Source organism: Xenopus laevis, chromosome 2L (assembly GCF_017654675.1).
Source record: "Xenopus laevis strain J_2021 chromosome 2L, Xenopus_laevis_v10.1, whole genome shotgun sequence".
Taxonomy (NCBI): domain Eukaryota; kingdom Metazoa; phylum Chordata; class Amphibia; order Anura; family Pipidae; genus Xenopus; species Xenopus laevis.
The window spans coordinates 44,941,387-44,959,196 of NC_054373.1; the positions used below are offsets into that span (position 1 = coordinate 44,941,387).

Genomic DNA, 17,810 nt, shown 5'->3' on the forward strand with positions numbered 1-17,810 from the left:
TAAATAGTTCTCCTTTCTGTCACTCACATTGTTTGCCCAGAGCGATTACATTTGATTGCCGTATAGGCCTGTGCTTCTTTTCCCATCATATAATGAAATACTAAAGTGTTTTTGTGCACATTTTATTAGTTCAATTTGACTTACAGGCTTGTGCCCATCGTAGCTGATAGGAGAAATTTGGTTATTTGTCAGGCCATCAGATTCTTGCAGCTAGAGGCTTTTCTGAATCAAATATTTAGAGGTGACAATGAGGATAGCAGTTTGTTGGAAGAATGTTGCAAAGCCCTTGTGCATACTGATTTGTGGATTCAGAATGACTGCAATTCTTTCACCTCTACCCGTTGAGGTCTCAAACGGACAGGAATTGATCCTGTGCCAATACTTGATATTACATGAGCTTGTAATGACCTGAAAACGCCGGCTTGTGTGAGGAGGTGTCATTCTGTTGACATTCCCAGAACCAAATACATTGTGTTGGGTCACTGGTTTACTGGGCCCGGGCTACATATTATAGTGAAGCATGAGACTGAGGGTTCACCTTGGCTAGGATCTGTTTCTACTCACATTGGCCAATGGCAGGGGGTCAGTTTTTGATTTAAATATAATATTTTTGGGACTGGAACCAAAGTCAATAGTCAACAGCTTTTATAGTATACAATGCCATTCACTCAAATGTGGTACTTCAAATGTTTTCCCCCCCAGTATATAAGAGCAAATATTGAGCCTTCAGGCAAAGCGGCTTTGAGTCACTTACAAAGCTGAGCTGTACCCGACCAAAGGGATTCTTTTCCTCTGGCATCAGGATTACTGTTAATGATGGAGGGGAAGAGCACTGGTTATTATTGGTGACTTTTATCTGGGGAAGCCTTCTGCATATTTACTTAACCTCCTCAAGGAGAGCTACTTTGCCATAGTAGCTGTCTATAATATATATTTAATTTTGTGTTGTGCACAGCAGATCATTTCGCATATATTTATTTCAACTTCAGAAATGGTGCCCTCTTAAATAATAAATTAACATTTAGATGTATTTCTCTCTTATATATGAAATAGTTCTGCATGTTTACTTGTAGTTAATATTTAAAAAACTGCACCGGTGCGGGGGTTATTCCAGCGAGCACCACGGAATGATCTACTTCCGGGGCAGACGCATGTGCAGTAGAATGAAATAGCCGACTTGTTCAGATTTTCACGCTACTGCCCATGCACACCCGCAAGAAAAATTAAAAAAACTGAAGAAGATCGTTCCGTGGTGCTCGCTGGAAGAATCCCAGGCCGATGCAGTTTTCTTCTGATAGGAGCACTGGTGTCAGGTAAGTACATACGATCGATTGGGGGTGCCTAACTTTTAGCACCACCAAGTTAAAAGACCTTTCCTTCTTCTTTAAAGCCGACTGCAAGTAGAACAATGAATGCAACAGTCTGATTGGTTGTCATAGGTTAATGCCCATGGGCAAATTTGCCTATTGTTAATAAATTAGTCCCCTTGTGTTATAACCAACAGAGACTGAAAACTCCCAGACCTGAGCAAGATTGTTGTCAGTCAATGAAAACTTTCCCCAAAATATGTTGTATGTATTAACTGAAAGCCTTCAGCTGCCCCATGTTTTTGGAGCCTCTCCCTGACTGGCTCATCAGTTTTAGAAAATGACAGATAATTGCCCAACATGATCACTCCTTCCACAGAATCCTGCGCATGTAAATAAATGTTCAGCTGAAGTGCACACAATTTTGTGGAAGGTATTTTATTATATTGAGCAGTTGTAAGCAAAAGGGGAAGAAGCACATTATATTAATAAATATGTTTGTAAACTCTTACATTTTTAGATTTATGGGTGAGCCACTGAGGAGTATATCAAAGGGCCTCCTTTAAAAACCTTAGCAATAAGCAGGGCAGCAATGCAATGCCAGGAGTCAACATATATGAGGGGAACTGGAAATATGGGACTGTATGCTGCATTCATTGTTACAGTTTTTATATATGTATGTATATATAGTAAAAATAAGTTAGAAAAGTCATTAGCACCATGTGGCCTGAGCATAGAGTTTAGGGTGCACTTCTACGCACTGCCTGCTACACAGTATTAACTAATCCCCTCCATTTGTATGAGTCGGATACACTCTCTCAGTATGCTGTTTGTAAACCCAATATCGCAGAACAAGGCTGAGGCTCCGGCTTGTAAATACTCACCAGTTAATGTTGCTCCATTCCTTCTGTTTTCATGATAGCAGAAACTGTAGACGAGAAGCCAGCAGACTCATTACAAGATCTCTACAGGGCCCTGGAGCAGGCCAGTTTGTCCCCACTCGGAGATCGGCGTCTTTCAACCAAAGTGGAGTACAAGAAGTCTTTTATTAAAAGATCTAGTGATCCAGTAGTCAATGACAAACTCCACAGACTGCGAATTTTGAAAAGCACTTTAAAGGTAGGATATTAGAAAAGACAAACTAGGCGAATCCCTGAAGTTCTGGAGAGCATAGTTTACTCCGTCCCAGCTGGAAAAAAAGGTTGTTACTTTCTTTCTGCTTACATGGAACCACATCAGGGTGGTGAAGAAATTCACTCATTGAAGTGAAGAAACAAACATTCACTCAGATATTTGTAGGTTCTAGCTACAAATTGAAATTTATTAACAAAATTTGTTTTTACAAATGTATTCTCCCTACCCTAACATGTGCTGAAACCAGCTTTTATTTACATGATAAATCTAGTTACTTTAAAAGAAGACCATCTTCATTTTACACCATATTCTGGGATCAAGAAGAACATTGGCTTTGCTTTTCAAAATGTGGTCATGGTGAGCAGTAAGAAGGGTAACCTACATAAGGAGATTTACTCCAGGGTCTAGTGTTGGTTACCTTTAGTCTGATTACTCTGTTACTATGTCTGACTGTGCTAATGATCGAGAGAATATATTAAGGTTGGAGTGTAAGCCTTGGTAGTTTACAGCTAGATGTCTATAAGCCATCCTATGACTGTGGTTCCATCCTATGACTGTGGTTCCATCCTATGACTGTGGTTCCATCCTATGACTGTCCTTTGGTAAGTTGTTCATGGCGTCTAAGGGGTTGGTACAAGTACCTTATCAAGGCCGCATGACTAGATTTTTGTTTTTCTATTGTTTCGTCATTGACAGTTGCTCTGTTAAGTTGTGATGTCATAGGGTATGTTGCTTAATGTTGCTTAATGTTACTAGTGACATGATGGACAATGTATTAGTATTGTATAGTGATATCATTATTGATATCATTTTGTCATGTAATGTCATGACTTTATCAGTGAGCGTGAGTAAGGATATGTACAATACAGAACTTATGAGCAGGGCCTTCTTTACCTCCTGTATTGGTCAGTATTTGTTCATCATCTGTATGTTTGATGGGTACATTCTTCTATTGTACAATGCTGTGTAATATGTTGGTGTTTAGGAAAAACAATGTTGCACTTCTTAATAACAATAATAATATCAGTTGTATTATTAATTAATAGCGACACTCTACCCACATGGACTCCTTTGGGTTTAGCAGGAAGTGTACTTTTGCAGCAGTATCGTACATCACAGCCTTACTCTTTATGGTATATTTCAACACACAGATGAGGTGTAAATAAATATCTTCCACTCTGAGTTTTGTATACAATGATTTCACCTAAAAATCCCCCTGATTTTGGACAAGCAAATACAGTGTGATATCACGCAAGGTGGTTTCTCTAATGTACATTTTTTGCTGTCTTGTTTGTGTATTATAATAAATAAAGTACCCCCAGTTGCAAAATATGAGGATATTAGAAGTATATAGAAGGATATTATAACATCCTTATATTTTACAAATTTCAGCGAGTAGAAAGGACATCCGAACTCTCCGTTTATAACTGATGACATCAGAACTCAACGTTTATAAGGATATCATTTACAAGATATTAAGCGCTTTTGTGGATTATATAGTGAATAAAGTACCCCCTCTTGTAAATTATAAGGATATTATAATTTACGGAGGAGTTTCATGACCATATAAAAACACGAGGCCGAAGGCCACAAGGTCATGGATCTCCGAGGTAACGTCTAATATCCTCATAATTTGCAACTGGGGGTACTTTATTTATTATAATACACAAATTTCAGTGAGTCATGTGACAAAAATGACATCAGCACTCACCGTTTATAACTGATGACATCAGAACTCACCGTTTATAACTGATGACATCAGAACTCACCGTTTAGGACATAAGGATATAATTTACAAGATATTCAGTGCTTTTGTGTATTATCACTATCACTATAATAGGCAATATAATAGGATGAATCAGCCATATTTATTCCTTAAAGGAAGAGCTTTGTACTCTTTATACAACAACTAAACCGTAGGCTTTAGTTGTTGCAATCAAAACATCTGTAACATGAGGAGAATACTTTTTAGGTAGGTGCTATAGTATTAGAACTATTGTGCCCTTTCTCATGACAATAATAGAATCTATAGTATCTATAAATAATATGGTAGCAATAGAATATAGCTATAGTACAGGGGTGGGATCTGTTATCCTGGAAACCTGTTATCCAGAAAAACGCCAAATTACGGAAAGGCCGTCTCCCATAGACTCCCATTTCATCCAAATAATCCATATTTTTAAATATGATCGACTTCTTCTTAGCTGTTGCTATTGTGACCATAACCAATTATCTTGCATTAAGGCTGTCCAGAGCTAAAGTAGAAAATAACTGGCTACAAATAAGTGTTTCACAAGAAACCAATCAAAGTGTCATTAGGTTTGAATTAAGGCAATCATGGAAATAAGCAATTATAAATATATTTTTTTTAGACTAATGCTTTGTTTAACCCAAAGACGACCTATCATTACCCATTGAATGGGCCAAGCTGAATGTCTGCTGTGAAAATAAATCCAAAATACTGTGTATAACCTGAGAGGCTACACATTCCTATCAAATCATTATATAGCTTTATAACTATATATTCATTTACATGGCATAACATGGGATAAAGCAAGTGATGTTCAGTGTACAGCTGCAACAGTGTTTGTGCACCCCTTCACATGTTTCCATAGACTTATGGCACTTGCAGCATAGTCTCTGCCACCCATTAATTTAAGGAAAAACCTTATCACCAGCGACAAGGGATTTTGGCCAGAAAATAACCAAAACAGGCTTCTGAGCAGGATTCAGCTGCTGAAATGTCTGGCCACACGAGCAGATTCGGAGAGATTAGTTGCCCCAGCGACAAATCTCTTCTTCTTCGGGCGACGATCTCCCCGAATTGCCTTCCCCCTGCCCACCACCGGCTAAAATGAAAATCGTGAGGCAACTTTGAGCGACTTCGGAAAACGAAGCGCCGCATGTGACTTCCCCCAGGCTATTTTAATTTTAGCCGGTGGAGAGCAGGGGGAAGGCAGTTCGGGGGGATTGACGCCCCGAAGACTAATCTCCCCGAATTTGCTCGTGTGGCCAGACCCTAAAAGTGTAGAACATGTCCCATCGACATGAGCTTTATTATTTTTATTCTAAAAAGATATTTTAACCTGAATATACCTGTAGTTTTACCGCCAGGGTTGTGTCTGGCCTTTATTAGAATGTACAATGTCTAAACAAAGTCCCGTCCAGATAAAAGATGGCTGATAGGATGCTGATAACAGAAACAGTGTGATAAAAATAAGAAACTTCTGTATCAAAGCAAAGGTATAATAAATCAATGTAATTTCTGGGGTTATTGACAATCTTGTAGTACTCAGAAGAAACCCTCAAAGCTATGGGTAACCCTACTGTAAGGTTTGAGGTTGTTTGGTTATATGGGCATCCATATTAGAACTATAAAATCTTTGCACACGTTTTGGTAAAAATATTTAAATAAATTATTAAATTTGCCAATATAATAATAGGCGTGCAGCATTAAACAATTAAAAAAAGAATGTCATAAATATCCATGTGTGGCCCTTATGATCTGACTTTTAAAAACAATGACAGGAGGAGTAGTAGTAATAAGCAGTAGTAAGTAGTAGTAGCAGTAGTAGGAAGTTAAACGGTGTGAATGCAGGGAATTATCAAGAAATATTGTTTTCCCTATAGAAATAGGCATCTGTTCAACACATTATGTTATGGGTGAAACTCTGATTTAAGCTTCTTAGAATTTCATTGTACCTGCAGTTTGCACAGGGGAAACGCTACTGTAATTTCTCATCAGTTTTAGCCGTAATGAGCGAAAAATCAATGCTTGGATTCCCAGGTTTTCTGTTTGTCTTTGCTATTATGTTGCCTCGTTGGTTCTCTAATTGTTTTTATTGAATGTAACTATTTGTGCGTATCTCAAAAGCTGAGCCATTATACATTTATACCCTGAAAAGGAGTAAAACAAATATCCATCTTTATCTGTTTCAGGCCAAAGAAGGAGAAGTAGCTATTATTGACAAACTTCTGGAAAAACAAGGATTCACGTCGAAGGACTTTCAGGAGTGGAAGAGCTCGTACCTTGAGCTTTTTTTGGACATCTGTCAAAAGAGTAACTCAAAGGACGTGGAAAGCGTCTCTTCAGAAGTAGATGCACTTATACAGTCTCTAGCGCACATGCACTCTTATATCGAAACGCATGTATAATCGTCTTTATTCATTCATGCCCCTGACCCCCGAAGAAATGGAATTTTCTATTAATATATGAAAAAAGTCTGGTAAATTATATTTTAATGTGTCTGATCTATGTGGAGTAACTCTTCTACAATCCCAATGCCATCCTCTTCGACTGGCATTGTATATTTTCTACGCTGGTAGTGCTTAGCTTTATGTTATTCCCGTGATTCGGTCAGTAAAGTGTACAGAAATGATTTGTTCAACTATACGATGGAGGCAGTTTTCTTAAGGCTTCATCTCCGGGCAAAGTTTTCTATTAACAGATTTACATTTTTTCTGGGTAAACGGGATCTTGGCGACCATGAAAAATACATTTTGTATTATTCTTCTTGAAACAGGTATCTAAGTATATATAAATGCTGCAGTTATATTTTTGATGATGTAGAAAAGAATAAAGAAGCTTATTTAAGAAAAAAAAACACGCAAAAAACAAAGAAATGGAAATATTGACAAAGACAAATGCATCGTCCTCATCCTCTGTTCCATTCTTGTTAATATCAGCCAGGAAGGGTAAAATTGATGTGATTTGTATCCAAGTGCCAATCATAAGTATGTGACCAGATCTAATTGATGATATTAAAAAAAAAAAAAAAAATGTCAGCATGGAGAATGAATTGCATGTTGTCATGTATTGTTATGTGTCCTCTCCTAGATGTGGAAGGCTTGGAAGGATTACAGCGCAAAAGCTGTTCAGTTTAATAATTAGAAATTATTTCACCCTCTAGTTCCTTTCTAAAAAATGGTTATGTTGATTCATTTCTCTTGCAGCGTTCAACACAACCCTTGTACATTTCCATGCATTGAGGGGTAGAAAGAATACATCGAGTTACATGAGACAGGCCCACCTAACTGAACAAGAAGTACTTTCTGAATAAATCGTTCATAAATATGTGATTTTATCAATTTAAGAAAGGCACTTGAATTCATACTAACCAGTAGCACTTACTTTACACGAAAGCGCACATAATCCATAGCCATATAAGCGTGGGCAGTCTCTAGATACCCTAACCCTCCGATGTCCATAATTACTAATAATCAATGACATCTTTTAAGAGAGATGTTGAAGTATTACACACTCATAGACTTGGTATTAACATAAGCTCAGACTTCATGTCCCTTACTCAAGTTCTCTCATACAGGCACACACAAGCTTTCTTTCACAGATACATGCACACAAGCACTCATATGTGGGCACATATAGGCACACACAAAGGCACAGGGAAATACACTACACAATCATGAACTGTATAAGCCAAACATACCCAGAAATAAATTCTTTTACTGTATATATCTAGCAACGTGTGGGCCGGCCTGAAACCTGCTGAACCCATGGGTTTGGCAGGTTTGGACTGACTCCAACACAATCTGCAGTGCCCAGCTTCCGACTCCATCTGCCGCTTTATATAGGCTTGCACCTGTGAGCCCCACCCCTTCTGTGACATAAGAACTAGGGAATGCCCCGAATCCAGGATTTGGCCTTTTTCAGCAGGATTCGGATTTGGCTGAATCCTTTGGGCCAAATTGAATTTGCATGTGCAAATTAGGGGCAGGGAGGGAAACCAGATGACTTTTTTTGTCGCAAAACAAGGAAGGAAAAAATGTTTCCCCTTCCCACCCCTAATTCGCATGATTAATCAAATTAGAATTTGGTTTGGTATTCGGCCAAATCTTTCACAAAGGATTCGGGGGTTCAGGCGAATCCAAAATAGTGGATTCGGTGCATCCCTAATAAGAAGGGGGTGGTTCAGCCGTGGATCTATACATCCTTGGGCTCATTTAAAAACACTGAGCAAATTTGTACCTGGGCAGTAACCCATAGCAAACAATCAGTGATTGGCTTTTTTTTCAGCAAATTTGCGCACTGTTTATAAATGACCTCCACTGAGTCGGGTGCTGGATCATGAACAGGGGGGGTCAGGGTTTTGTGTGGGTCGACTTTTTGCCACCCTGCACAGCTATATTATGAAGACTGAGGTTTGCAACCTTCCCTGTAGCAGCCTGCATTGGAAGGGACGAGATCAAGGTTTTATTTGGGTCAGGATAGGGAGCTGGATGTGGTAGAAGTAGAGATGGAGGGCTTAGATGGGCAGATAGAGAAGGCTAGGAAGGAATTACATATGTACCAGCCAATTTATGACACTGACCCTAGCTGGTAATTACGAGTTGGGTGGCAAATCTAAAACATAAAAGCGCTCACACACAGGCACACAAGCACTTTTTACACAGGCACAAAATACACAATGAATCATTCATTAGGAAGTCACAAGCAGACAGACAAACACTGATAAGTACACTTTCATGACAAAAAAAAAAGATCACTTCTGCACTTCACTCCTATGAATTTCTTCGTGGCACAATTCACCTCCTGTCCCTAGATTATTTCTGACTTTCTGAATCAAAAGTGATTTGCAATGCAAACATTTTCAGGTATGGCACAAATCAAAGTTTTCTATTGTAAGTGTCCTTTGTAGGAAAGCACAAACTGAATATTTAAGATATAGTCTTTGACCAACCTTCCTATTTTAACATGTTTGTTGTAGCAATTTTTAATTTTATTGAGATCACAACGTGATGAATACAGGCCGGTTTCTAGTCATAATGAGTGGTATCTACTCACAGTTAAGCACTAACCTTGCTTTAGCCCTGGACAGTCTCTGCTTCCCTTTTTAGAACTGAATAGTCCAATCTGCTGTAACTTTACTGTGTCAGCCAATATCAGTTATACATTTATATAGTTTGTGCATATTTGTGCAAGCAGCTGCATGAGTGAGTGATTTGCTCTGTATTAATTCTATAGAGTACGGCTGATACTCAATATAAAGGTCAAGCAAGAGCTTAGAGCATTAGAATGCGTTGCAGAACATGCTTCTATATTTTTGCAATAAGCATTTGCCTGTGCATCTCACAGAATGTATTTAAACCTTAGATGATGCTTTTGTCTATATTTGTTATAAAAATGAAGATGTTTTGATTTTCCTGCTACACAGCCATTCCATTCTAAATATTTTATAAATATTGCATACTTGCACAGGGGAATGAGTGGCCTTCCTTGGCTGTCTTTCACTTAACTATCATCAAAGCCAAACGTTTTCAGAAATAAATATTTAATTTTGTTGGAAAAAAAAAAAACTAGATCCAGGGTATTATTTGTATTATTTAGGGAACAAGGAAACTGATTAAATAAAATAGCCATTTTTTGTGCATGACTACAGATTGTTCATTAAACTGTTATGCAGCTTTGTATTTTTTTCCCATGAAAAATGGTTTGTGCTCATGGTTTGTGCGTTGAGATTTATTGTTTTACGGGACGAAAAGGAAACTCTATATATATATATATATATATATATATATATATATATATATATATATATATATATATACACACACACATATAAATATATAAATACTCATTTAAAACAAATCCAGGATTGTTGTTGCGTAATTATTGTGCATCGAATGTAGCAACACAAATCCCCGACACAGGACAATAAAAACTTTTCACCACCTGGGCCAGTGTTGATGACATCGGGGCGGGTGTGTGACACCAGGGGGGGGGGTATGGTAACAATTCGTGAAAGGGAATCTGACATCAGGGGGCAGAACTATGACTTCATAGTCCTGTTTGGATTTCCTAATTTGGAAATCTTTACAGGCAAACCCCAGAGGGAAAACCAGACAGCTGGCGAATGCCTCAACTCGCCTCATTGGCGGAGCGCCCCTGGGCAGGTTTAAAAATCCCAGCGGACAAGAACCACAAAGGTGCATGATGTGGACCTCGCCCTTCAGGTCCTCATAGACCCACGTTATTATCAAATATTAAGCACTCAGATTTACGTCATTTTCTTTGAATCAGTAATGCCCAAGAATGCAAATTTTAAGTGAAGATAAAACATTCAAAAAAAATGAAATACCATTCGATATGATTGAGTAGTCAATAAAAAATATCTTTATTCTTTTATTCTCTTTTAACCAAGAGGTCTAGGAACATCTATGCCCACATTGCTTTGTCTTAAGGTGGCCATACACTGAGAGATCCGCTCGTTTGGCGATGCCGCCAAATGAGCGGATCTCTCTCCGATATGCCCACCCTGAGGTATGGGCCCGTGTATGGCCACCTTTACCCTTACCTAGTAGGGGCCTAGCATGGGAATATAATTCGAGTCACCCTCAACTTCCATATACTGTAACCCTTGGACAAATAGGCAGGAAGTTATGGAAGTTTTCCCCAATTACTCACAATTGCCGTCACTGAAACTGGTTGGGTCCATCACAACATTTACAGTTTCAAATAAATGTTTACCTGAACCTCACCAACCCACTACAAACGTAGCAAATCAATTTCCCAGAGTAGTAAATGATAATAAATATGTTTTATTATTCGATCTGTTAGAATATAAGTGGCAGGTTATGAACAACAAAATAAAAGGGTAATGATAGTAAAAGGATGAAATATTATGCATTTAATACATGCGATTGTTTTTTAAATGTACACAGTATGTGGTATACAGTTTGCAGTCTGTCCTATCATATCCCCTCTAAGTAGTCTGTTCTAGAAATAGTATCCACCATTTCTCCAGTTGTTCATTGTAAAAGTTAGATCATCCATTCTACTTTTGGAGACAGTTGGCAAAAACTGTAACCCATACACAAAAGGAGACTGGTACATATGTATAAACCACATATTTATGAAGCACCATCATATTCTACAGTATTGTGCAATAAAACAGAACATGCCTTTTTTAAAACATGTTAAAGTTCTTTTACATCAATTTCTACATACATTTAAATACTCTATATTAGGGATGCACCGAATCCAGGATTTGGTTCGTGGATTCAGCCAGTATTCAGATTCAGCTGAATCCATCTGCCTGGACGAACCGAATCCGAACCCTGCAAATTAGGGGCAGGGAGGGAAATCACGTGACTTTTTGTCACAAAACAAGGAAGTAAAAAATGTTTTCCCCCTTCTCACCCTATTTGCATATGCAAATTAGGATTCGGATTCAGTTCAGTATTCAGCCGAATATTTGGTGAAGGATTCGGGGGTTCGGCCGAATCTAAAATAGTGGATTTGCTGCATCCCTACTCTATATAGGGAGCACACATTCATGATAAATACCATCATATATATTATACAATATATATATATATGCAATAGACAATATATTATATTTGCTGAAATTTGGGAAATTCTACTTTGGTTTCAAGATATATGAATGCTATTGCCCACCCTACAGAGAAAAATATCAAACAAATTATTGTATGCATAAAATAACAACCAAATTGGAAGGTGTCTTGTCTCCTGAAATTATACATCAAAAACCCTTCAGCAGTACAATACTTAAATCTCAAAGCACCACACCAGAAATAAGCATCCTTTAGATTTCAAGGCTTAAAAGACCCCTAACAGTAAATTGACCCCAGAAAATGTATATATTATTGGAACATACATTTTCGGATGCATGTAAAATATTTTTGTACTTGAAGCTGTCTTATCTTGATGTCCTAAGATAAACTCCGAAAAATGAATGTCAGGGATCTTCTGAACAGTTTGATGCCCAGTAATCATATAACTACAGGTATGGAACCTGTTTTCTGGACTGGGGTTTTCCAGATAAAGAATCTTACCATAATCTGGATATTCATACCATAAGATTTTTTAAAATTTTTTAAACCTTTAATAAACCCAATAGGATGGGTTTTGTCCCCAAGAGACCTCAAAATGTAAGTAGTTTATACAAAAGTTATTGGCGTGCATTTTTCCTGCAAACCAAGCAAAGTGCCTGTCTTTTATGTGTCTTAACATTAAGCTGACCCCGGAATATATTACAGAAGCACAATGCCTGCATTGTATGTGTGACAATATAACATAAATATAACATAAACCATACATGTATTTTTAGAAGTTAACAAATTCTGACAAATTTAATATGGCCACCAATGTTTTTCCAATCAAAATTATAATGTTGGCATATTTTAAAATATATTTCTAATCTTTGCAGAATCTGTTCTGCCAAATCTTATACAGTACAAAGATAAAACATTGTAAACCGTGTTGGACTGGCCCACTGGGATACCAGGAAAACTCCCGGTGGGCCCAGGTGTCAGTGGGCCCTCATGCTGCTAAACTTTTGGCCTATTTCATGGCCATTCTCTATTTCTATGAGAACAAAGAGGCTAAATAGATGGAATAATTGATTATAGTATGTAAAGAAAAGAGACTAAGATAATAGAGGTTGATTGAATAGATGAAGAATAATATTACGGAGAGTGGCCCCTGGTCTAAGGTTTTTGGGTGGGGCCCTGGTGTCCCAGTCCGACACTGATTGTAAATGATCAATGGAGCAGGGCGTGAGGAGGGGCTGCATCTTCACTTCTTTTAGACTGTCCAATGGAAAATTTCTGCTACAGCCGATACTCCCTCGTCCAGCACGATCACACCTTTATCTAATTTGCCCGACTTGCCGTACATGCCCAGGTGGTCAGACAGTATGATCAAAATCAGCCCTTTCAAATCTGAGAATAGCTTTAGATTGTAAACCTGGAAGCAGGACCTTCTGAAGGCCACCATCCATGGTTTCATTATTTTTCAACAAACTCTAATTGTACAGTGCAAAATCAATTTTTCTGAACCATAATAGTAAAAATGACCCTATATAATTCAAATATTATATGAAAATCACCCACAGGAAGCGATTGGTGAATCTGACCTGTTTTGCCGAAATGCATTGACGTCTATAGGGCGATAACATTTTTGATGTGCAACAATTTTTTTCACCCATTGGCATCTATGTGCGTCATTTTCGCTGGGAAACTTGGCGAAAAACTTTGCTCATCACTACCCACAGTCTTAGCGGTCAGTCAGCCCATGCAATGCCACCTTAAACCAAATACATGAGATAACTTTGTATATGGGGGCAAAGCAGTGTTGATTCTGCATTTAGCAATGTATAACTTTAGAGAGGCTGAAGTAAAAAGAAAAAGTGAATAGTAAATATTGTAGGATGTATTTTCTTCCATTTGCAACAACCTTTTGCAACTCTTTCCAATTACTTCATTATCAAACATTAATTTTTATTTAATAGCTTATACTGTATTTTATTTTATAGTTTATACTGTACATTTTCAAGCTCTCTACCTGACCTTATTGTCCTTTTTTTCGAGCATACGCTTTAGAGCATTTCTCATCGTTTTCTGTTACATCTGACAGTTGCAGAACTGAACACTGTAAACCACTAAAAGGAAAAGCCAGACTACATATTTCTTCCCAGCAGTCATTGTCTGTGTCATAACCTACAATATTCTGAGTTGGCACCTCTTGAGAGTCTTGCCACTTTTTGCCTCCAAGAAGAAGAACCGTTTGCTCCACCACGACCAAGCCATAGCAAAATCGATCAAAAGGCAACGGCCTCAGGCGGGTCCATTGATTGTGTTTGGGATCATACTTTTCTATGTCTGAAAATGGCTCATAAATTCCAAGAAATGTAAAGATCGCATCTTTCACGGTAGCCATTTGATGCCCGAACCTTGCGATGCTCATAGGAGCTTGCTTTTTCCATTGGCCCTCTAACCTGTTCCATGAATAGACATCCTTACTGCTGTTGACTTGAGTATCAGTCTTGCCCCCTGAAATGTAAATGATATTGTTATGCACAGTGCTAGCGTGGCCGTGCATCTTAAATGGCAAATCTTTAGACTTTGTCCACGTATCTCTGTTAATATCATAGAGTTCCACAGATGATAAAATTGTCTGCTGATCACCTCTGCCACCTATTGCAAATATGTAGTTATCAATGATACAAGAGGAGAACTGGGCCCTATTCTCTAACATACCAGAAACTTGTAGCCATTGGTCAAACCTTGGATCATACCGATAAACAATATTCGTTATAGATAACGAGGAATCCTTGGTACCATTCTGTGACCTTTCTGGAGTTTCTCCCCCGACTACAAAAAGGAAGTTTCCAATTACACAGGTGCAGTGATGCTGAACTTTGAGGGGTAGGCTGGTTACTGAACGCCATTTGTGGCTGTACACATCAAATCCAAGCACGTTTTCAACAAAGGTGCCGTTCGCAGTCCCTCCAACGAGCATTATCCATCCCTTCTGATTTCTCAGGGTGCTGTATTTATCTTGCAAAAGGGGTTGCTTTGAAGGAACAGAATGGTAATTGATTGCTTTGATAATCATACATTTAATGGATGCTGTCAGAGGTACATCAGTCTGAGTATAGAGTTTGCGTAATTTATCCAGTGGCAGCAGTCCATATCGAATATTGTCAAAGAGCACTTTAGCATAAGCAAGTCTACTATGATCGTATTGGAGCCAGTTCAGCACTAGAGTCAAAAGGCATTTCTCAGAAACCCTAGGGATATCATTTGACTTTATAATATTTACCATTGATTTTACATTTAATTCAAGCAACTCAGTGTCATGCAAGTCTTCCTGTAACAGCCTCCAGAGATTATTAATGATGTATTTTTCAGCCTCGGTCAATGTGTCGGTCAGGTAAAACTTGGATGCAATATTGGCAGAAAAACAGCAGCTTTCCAAGTCACACGTGTTAATGAGAAACTGACTGCACAAGGGTATGGCATCCAGGACCTGGAGATAACTGGCAGCTTCCAAAGTATCCTCCAAAGTGTTCAATGAAAGAGACAGCCATGAAGTGTAGATGAAATCCAGAATGTTTTGCAGGCCCGTGGTCGAGATCACTTTAAGGTGGATGACCGTGGCCTTCGATTCTTTAGTATAGTCCTTGAACATAGCTCGGAAATAATCACTTGAACAAGCAAGCAGGGACTTGTGTGCGGGGAATTCATTCCCATCCACTATGAGAGAAACATCGCACAGTTGTCTCTGGGCTCTGAGCATCTGGTACTGAGTAAACACCATCCCACGATGGGACTTGCGATAAGCCAAAAAATAACTCATGATGCATAATGAGCGTAAGCAAGAAGGAAAGAAATGTGTAACTTTAGCAATAGTTCTTCCTAGTACAGTAAAAGCCTGATGCAATTTCAGCCCCTGTCAATAACGTGCTTAATGAATCATTTTAACAGGCCGGTTAGTTCTTTTTCTTTTCTCACCTCCAGCTGCAATACTTGTAAAAAAAAATGAATACCGTGGCTTTGCCGTCAGAAGCTTGAATATAATGATGAGACGTACTGTCCAGAAAGCATTAGCAGTCTCTCTTTCCTGCAGGCATCATCTCTGCTGAGTGATAGTATCCAGCCCCCCGACGGGTTATAAACAAGTTCAGCTTGTGCCTTGTAACGTTCTTTCGGATGACCCTTTTGTCTTTCCAATTGTACGCATTGGTTTAAACATCAAATGATTCGCAGCGGGTTACAGATGGACTTACCAAATTTAGAAGACTATAGTAAATATCCTGATTAGTCATTGCTTTAACTTGACACGTGTATCCCAGCCGGAGCTGAATGATATCACCATAGCTCACAGCTACAGGAATAGAATGCAAACAGAAGGCAGCACCGCATAGTTTCCTGAGATCAGAGCTAAGCCGTGGGACACAGAGGGCTGGAACATAACAAATAATCACTTCAACAACACGGCCAAAAAAGCAATAGATCTAAATGTTATGGGTATTATCTGACTTGATTCTATCAGCCGTATCTATCAGTACATGCATTAAGCTTGATTCTCCCCAATTATTTGGCATGATGCTCCATATGTATTGCCTGCAGCGCAATTCCTGAGATTTAGCACCAGTTAATGTAGGCAAACAGGACATAAACAAAAATAAAAAGCCTTTTCTGCTGCTGGGGAGCTCTCACAGCCTAGCAAAATGCTTCCAATAGTCAGTATTTTCTTTTGGTTTAGTTTCCACTTCAGCTGCAAATCTTTATCACACTGAGGATACCCAGACAGTGGAAATAGATGTCTGACTGTTTTCTGGCACAGTTCTCTGCCTGGCTGTAAACTTAGGTGCACTGCTGATAAATATTTAAAGGGACACAGATGCTGTTTTTTTGTTTGTTTTGTTTTCAAATCATTATCTATTGGAGCAGGCTAATTAGAATAATGTATTGGCTAATCCACAGCTGCAGTTCTGTTTTTATCGGAACAGTGGGCAGGTATATATACGTTCTTCATTCTGTGATGTGCAGAAGACAACAGAATCCAGGAAAAGTGTCTAGTTGCTCATGGATAGATGTGTTTTATTAGAAAATATTCCGATGGCGGAAGCTTTGTTTTGACCCATGACATCTGGAAATCTGCAGCGCAACCTGGTAGGCACAAATATGATCTGATCAGACACAAAAGCCTTTATGCATAAGGTATTAAAATAAAATATTGTGCTTAGTGATGTGTTGGGAGCACTACAGGTGCCTAGAGACCCCAATTAAAACAATGAGGAGTGAGCGCTGGCTATACCCACCATGTTCACTCAGAAATGTTCACATACTTCATCTCTCAGTAATTCTTTTAGAAGGTTGTATGTCTGTAAGGAGCATGTTTTCTTTGTTACCTGCCAGGAGTTAAATGGATTCTGTCATGATTTTTATGATGTCGTTTTTATTTCTAAATTACACTGTTTACACTGCATAATAATAATTCACTCTACAATATAAATAAATGGCTTTTGTGAACATGCACAGTGTATGTAATAACATTTTACAAAGCGTTTTTTTTGCGACAAAATTATTTAAGGAAACTCCAGAGCAGGTGTTAACACTAACATTTGCTTACCGTTCATTAGCGATGTTGTATTCGAGGCGACTAATCTCCCTGAAATCTTCCCGTGTGGCCCTAGCCCTAAGCATTAGCTAAAACACATTTTAAACAGCGCTTGCCATTTTAATTTCATGTCTCCCACATGCTTAGGTGAAGGCATAGCAGGCTCAGGGGTGATCCGCGATGCCGCCCCCCTCTCCCGCTCCGCGCTTAAAAGTTTAGCGTCGGAGCGGGTCAAAAGGGGCTGCATCACTAGCGCAGAAGCGCTTTCTGCACAAGCAGAGCCAAATTTCTGGTTTAAAAACCGGAAATTCGGCTCTTAAAGTTATAGGAGGCGGCTTTTTGCCGCCCCTTGTAACTGGCCGTTCACTGCCGCCTGAGGCAAGGTTAAACTTACCTCATGGCAGGAGCAGGATGCTCAATACTTGCTAGGCAGGGCGATGGAATTTGATTTAAATGAATTGCCTCTGGGGAGGGTGGATGCG

At 38.8% G+C, this 17,810-nt stretch overlaps 2 protein-coding genes across 8 annotated transcripts in view; one reads left to right on the forward strand and one right to left on the reverse strand.

Annotated features, from left to right (window-relative positions):
- The window catches only part of cnksr2.L (connector enhancer of kinase suppressor of Ras 2 L homeolog), a 205,617-nt gene extending 198,368 nt beyond the window's left edge, over window positions 1–7,249 (forward strand). For 4 of the 7 annotated variants that reach the window (XM_018245020.2, XM_018245023.2, XM_018245024.2 and 1 more), the window contains 2 exons: window positions 2,230–2,426; window positions 6,381–7,249. In XM_018245020.2, the coding sequence (XP_018100509.1) occupies window positions 2,230–2,426; window positions 6,381–6,596 (413 nt within the window). In that variant the 3' untranslated portion in view covers window positions 6,597–7,249. 7 annotated transcript variants of the gene reach the window in all.
- Window positions 7,250–13,373: 6,124 nt separating this feature from the next.
- On the reverse strand, window positions 13,374–16,898 carry klhl34.L (kelch like family member 34 L homeolog). Its single transcript, XM_018245460.2, has one exon. The coding sequence runs from the start codon at window positions 15,559–15,561 to the stop codon at window positions 13,771–13,773; it is 1,791 nt and encodes a 596-aa protein (XP_018100949.1). The 5' UTR covers window positions 15,562–16,898; the 3' UTR covers window positions 13,374–13,770.
- Window positions 16,899–17,810: the final 912 nt, after the last annotated feature.

What these genes read in the sequence shown, in the direction of transcription:
- klhl34.L (XM_018245460.2), bottom strand. Translation starts at nt 15,561, where the DNA reads ATGAGTTATTTTTTGGCTTATCGCAAGTCCCATCGTGGGATGGTGTTT.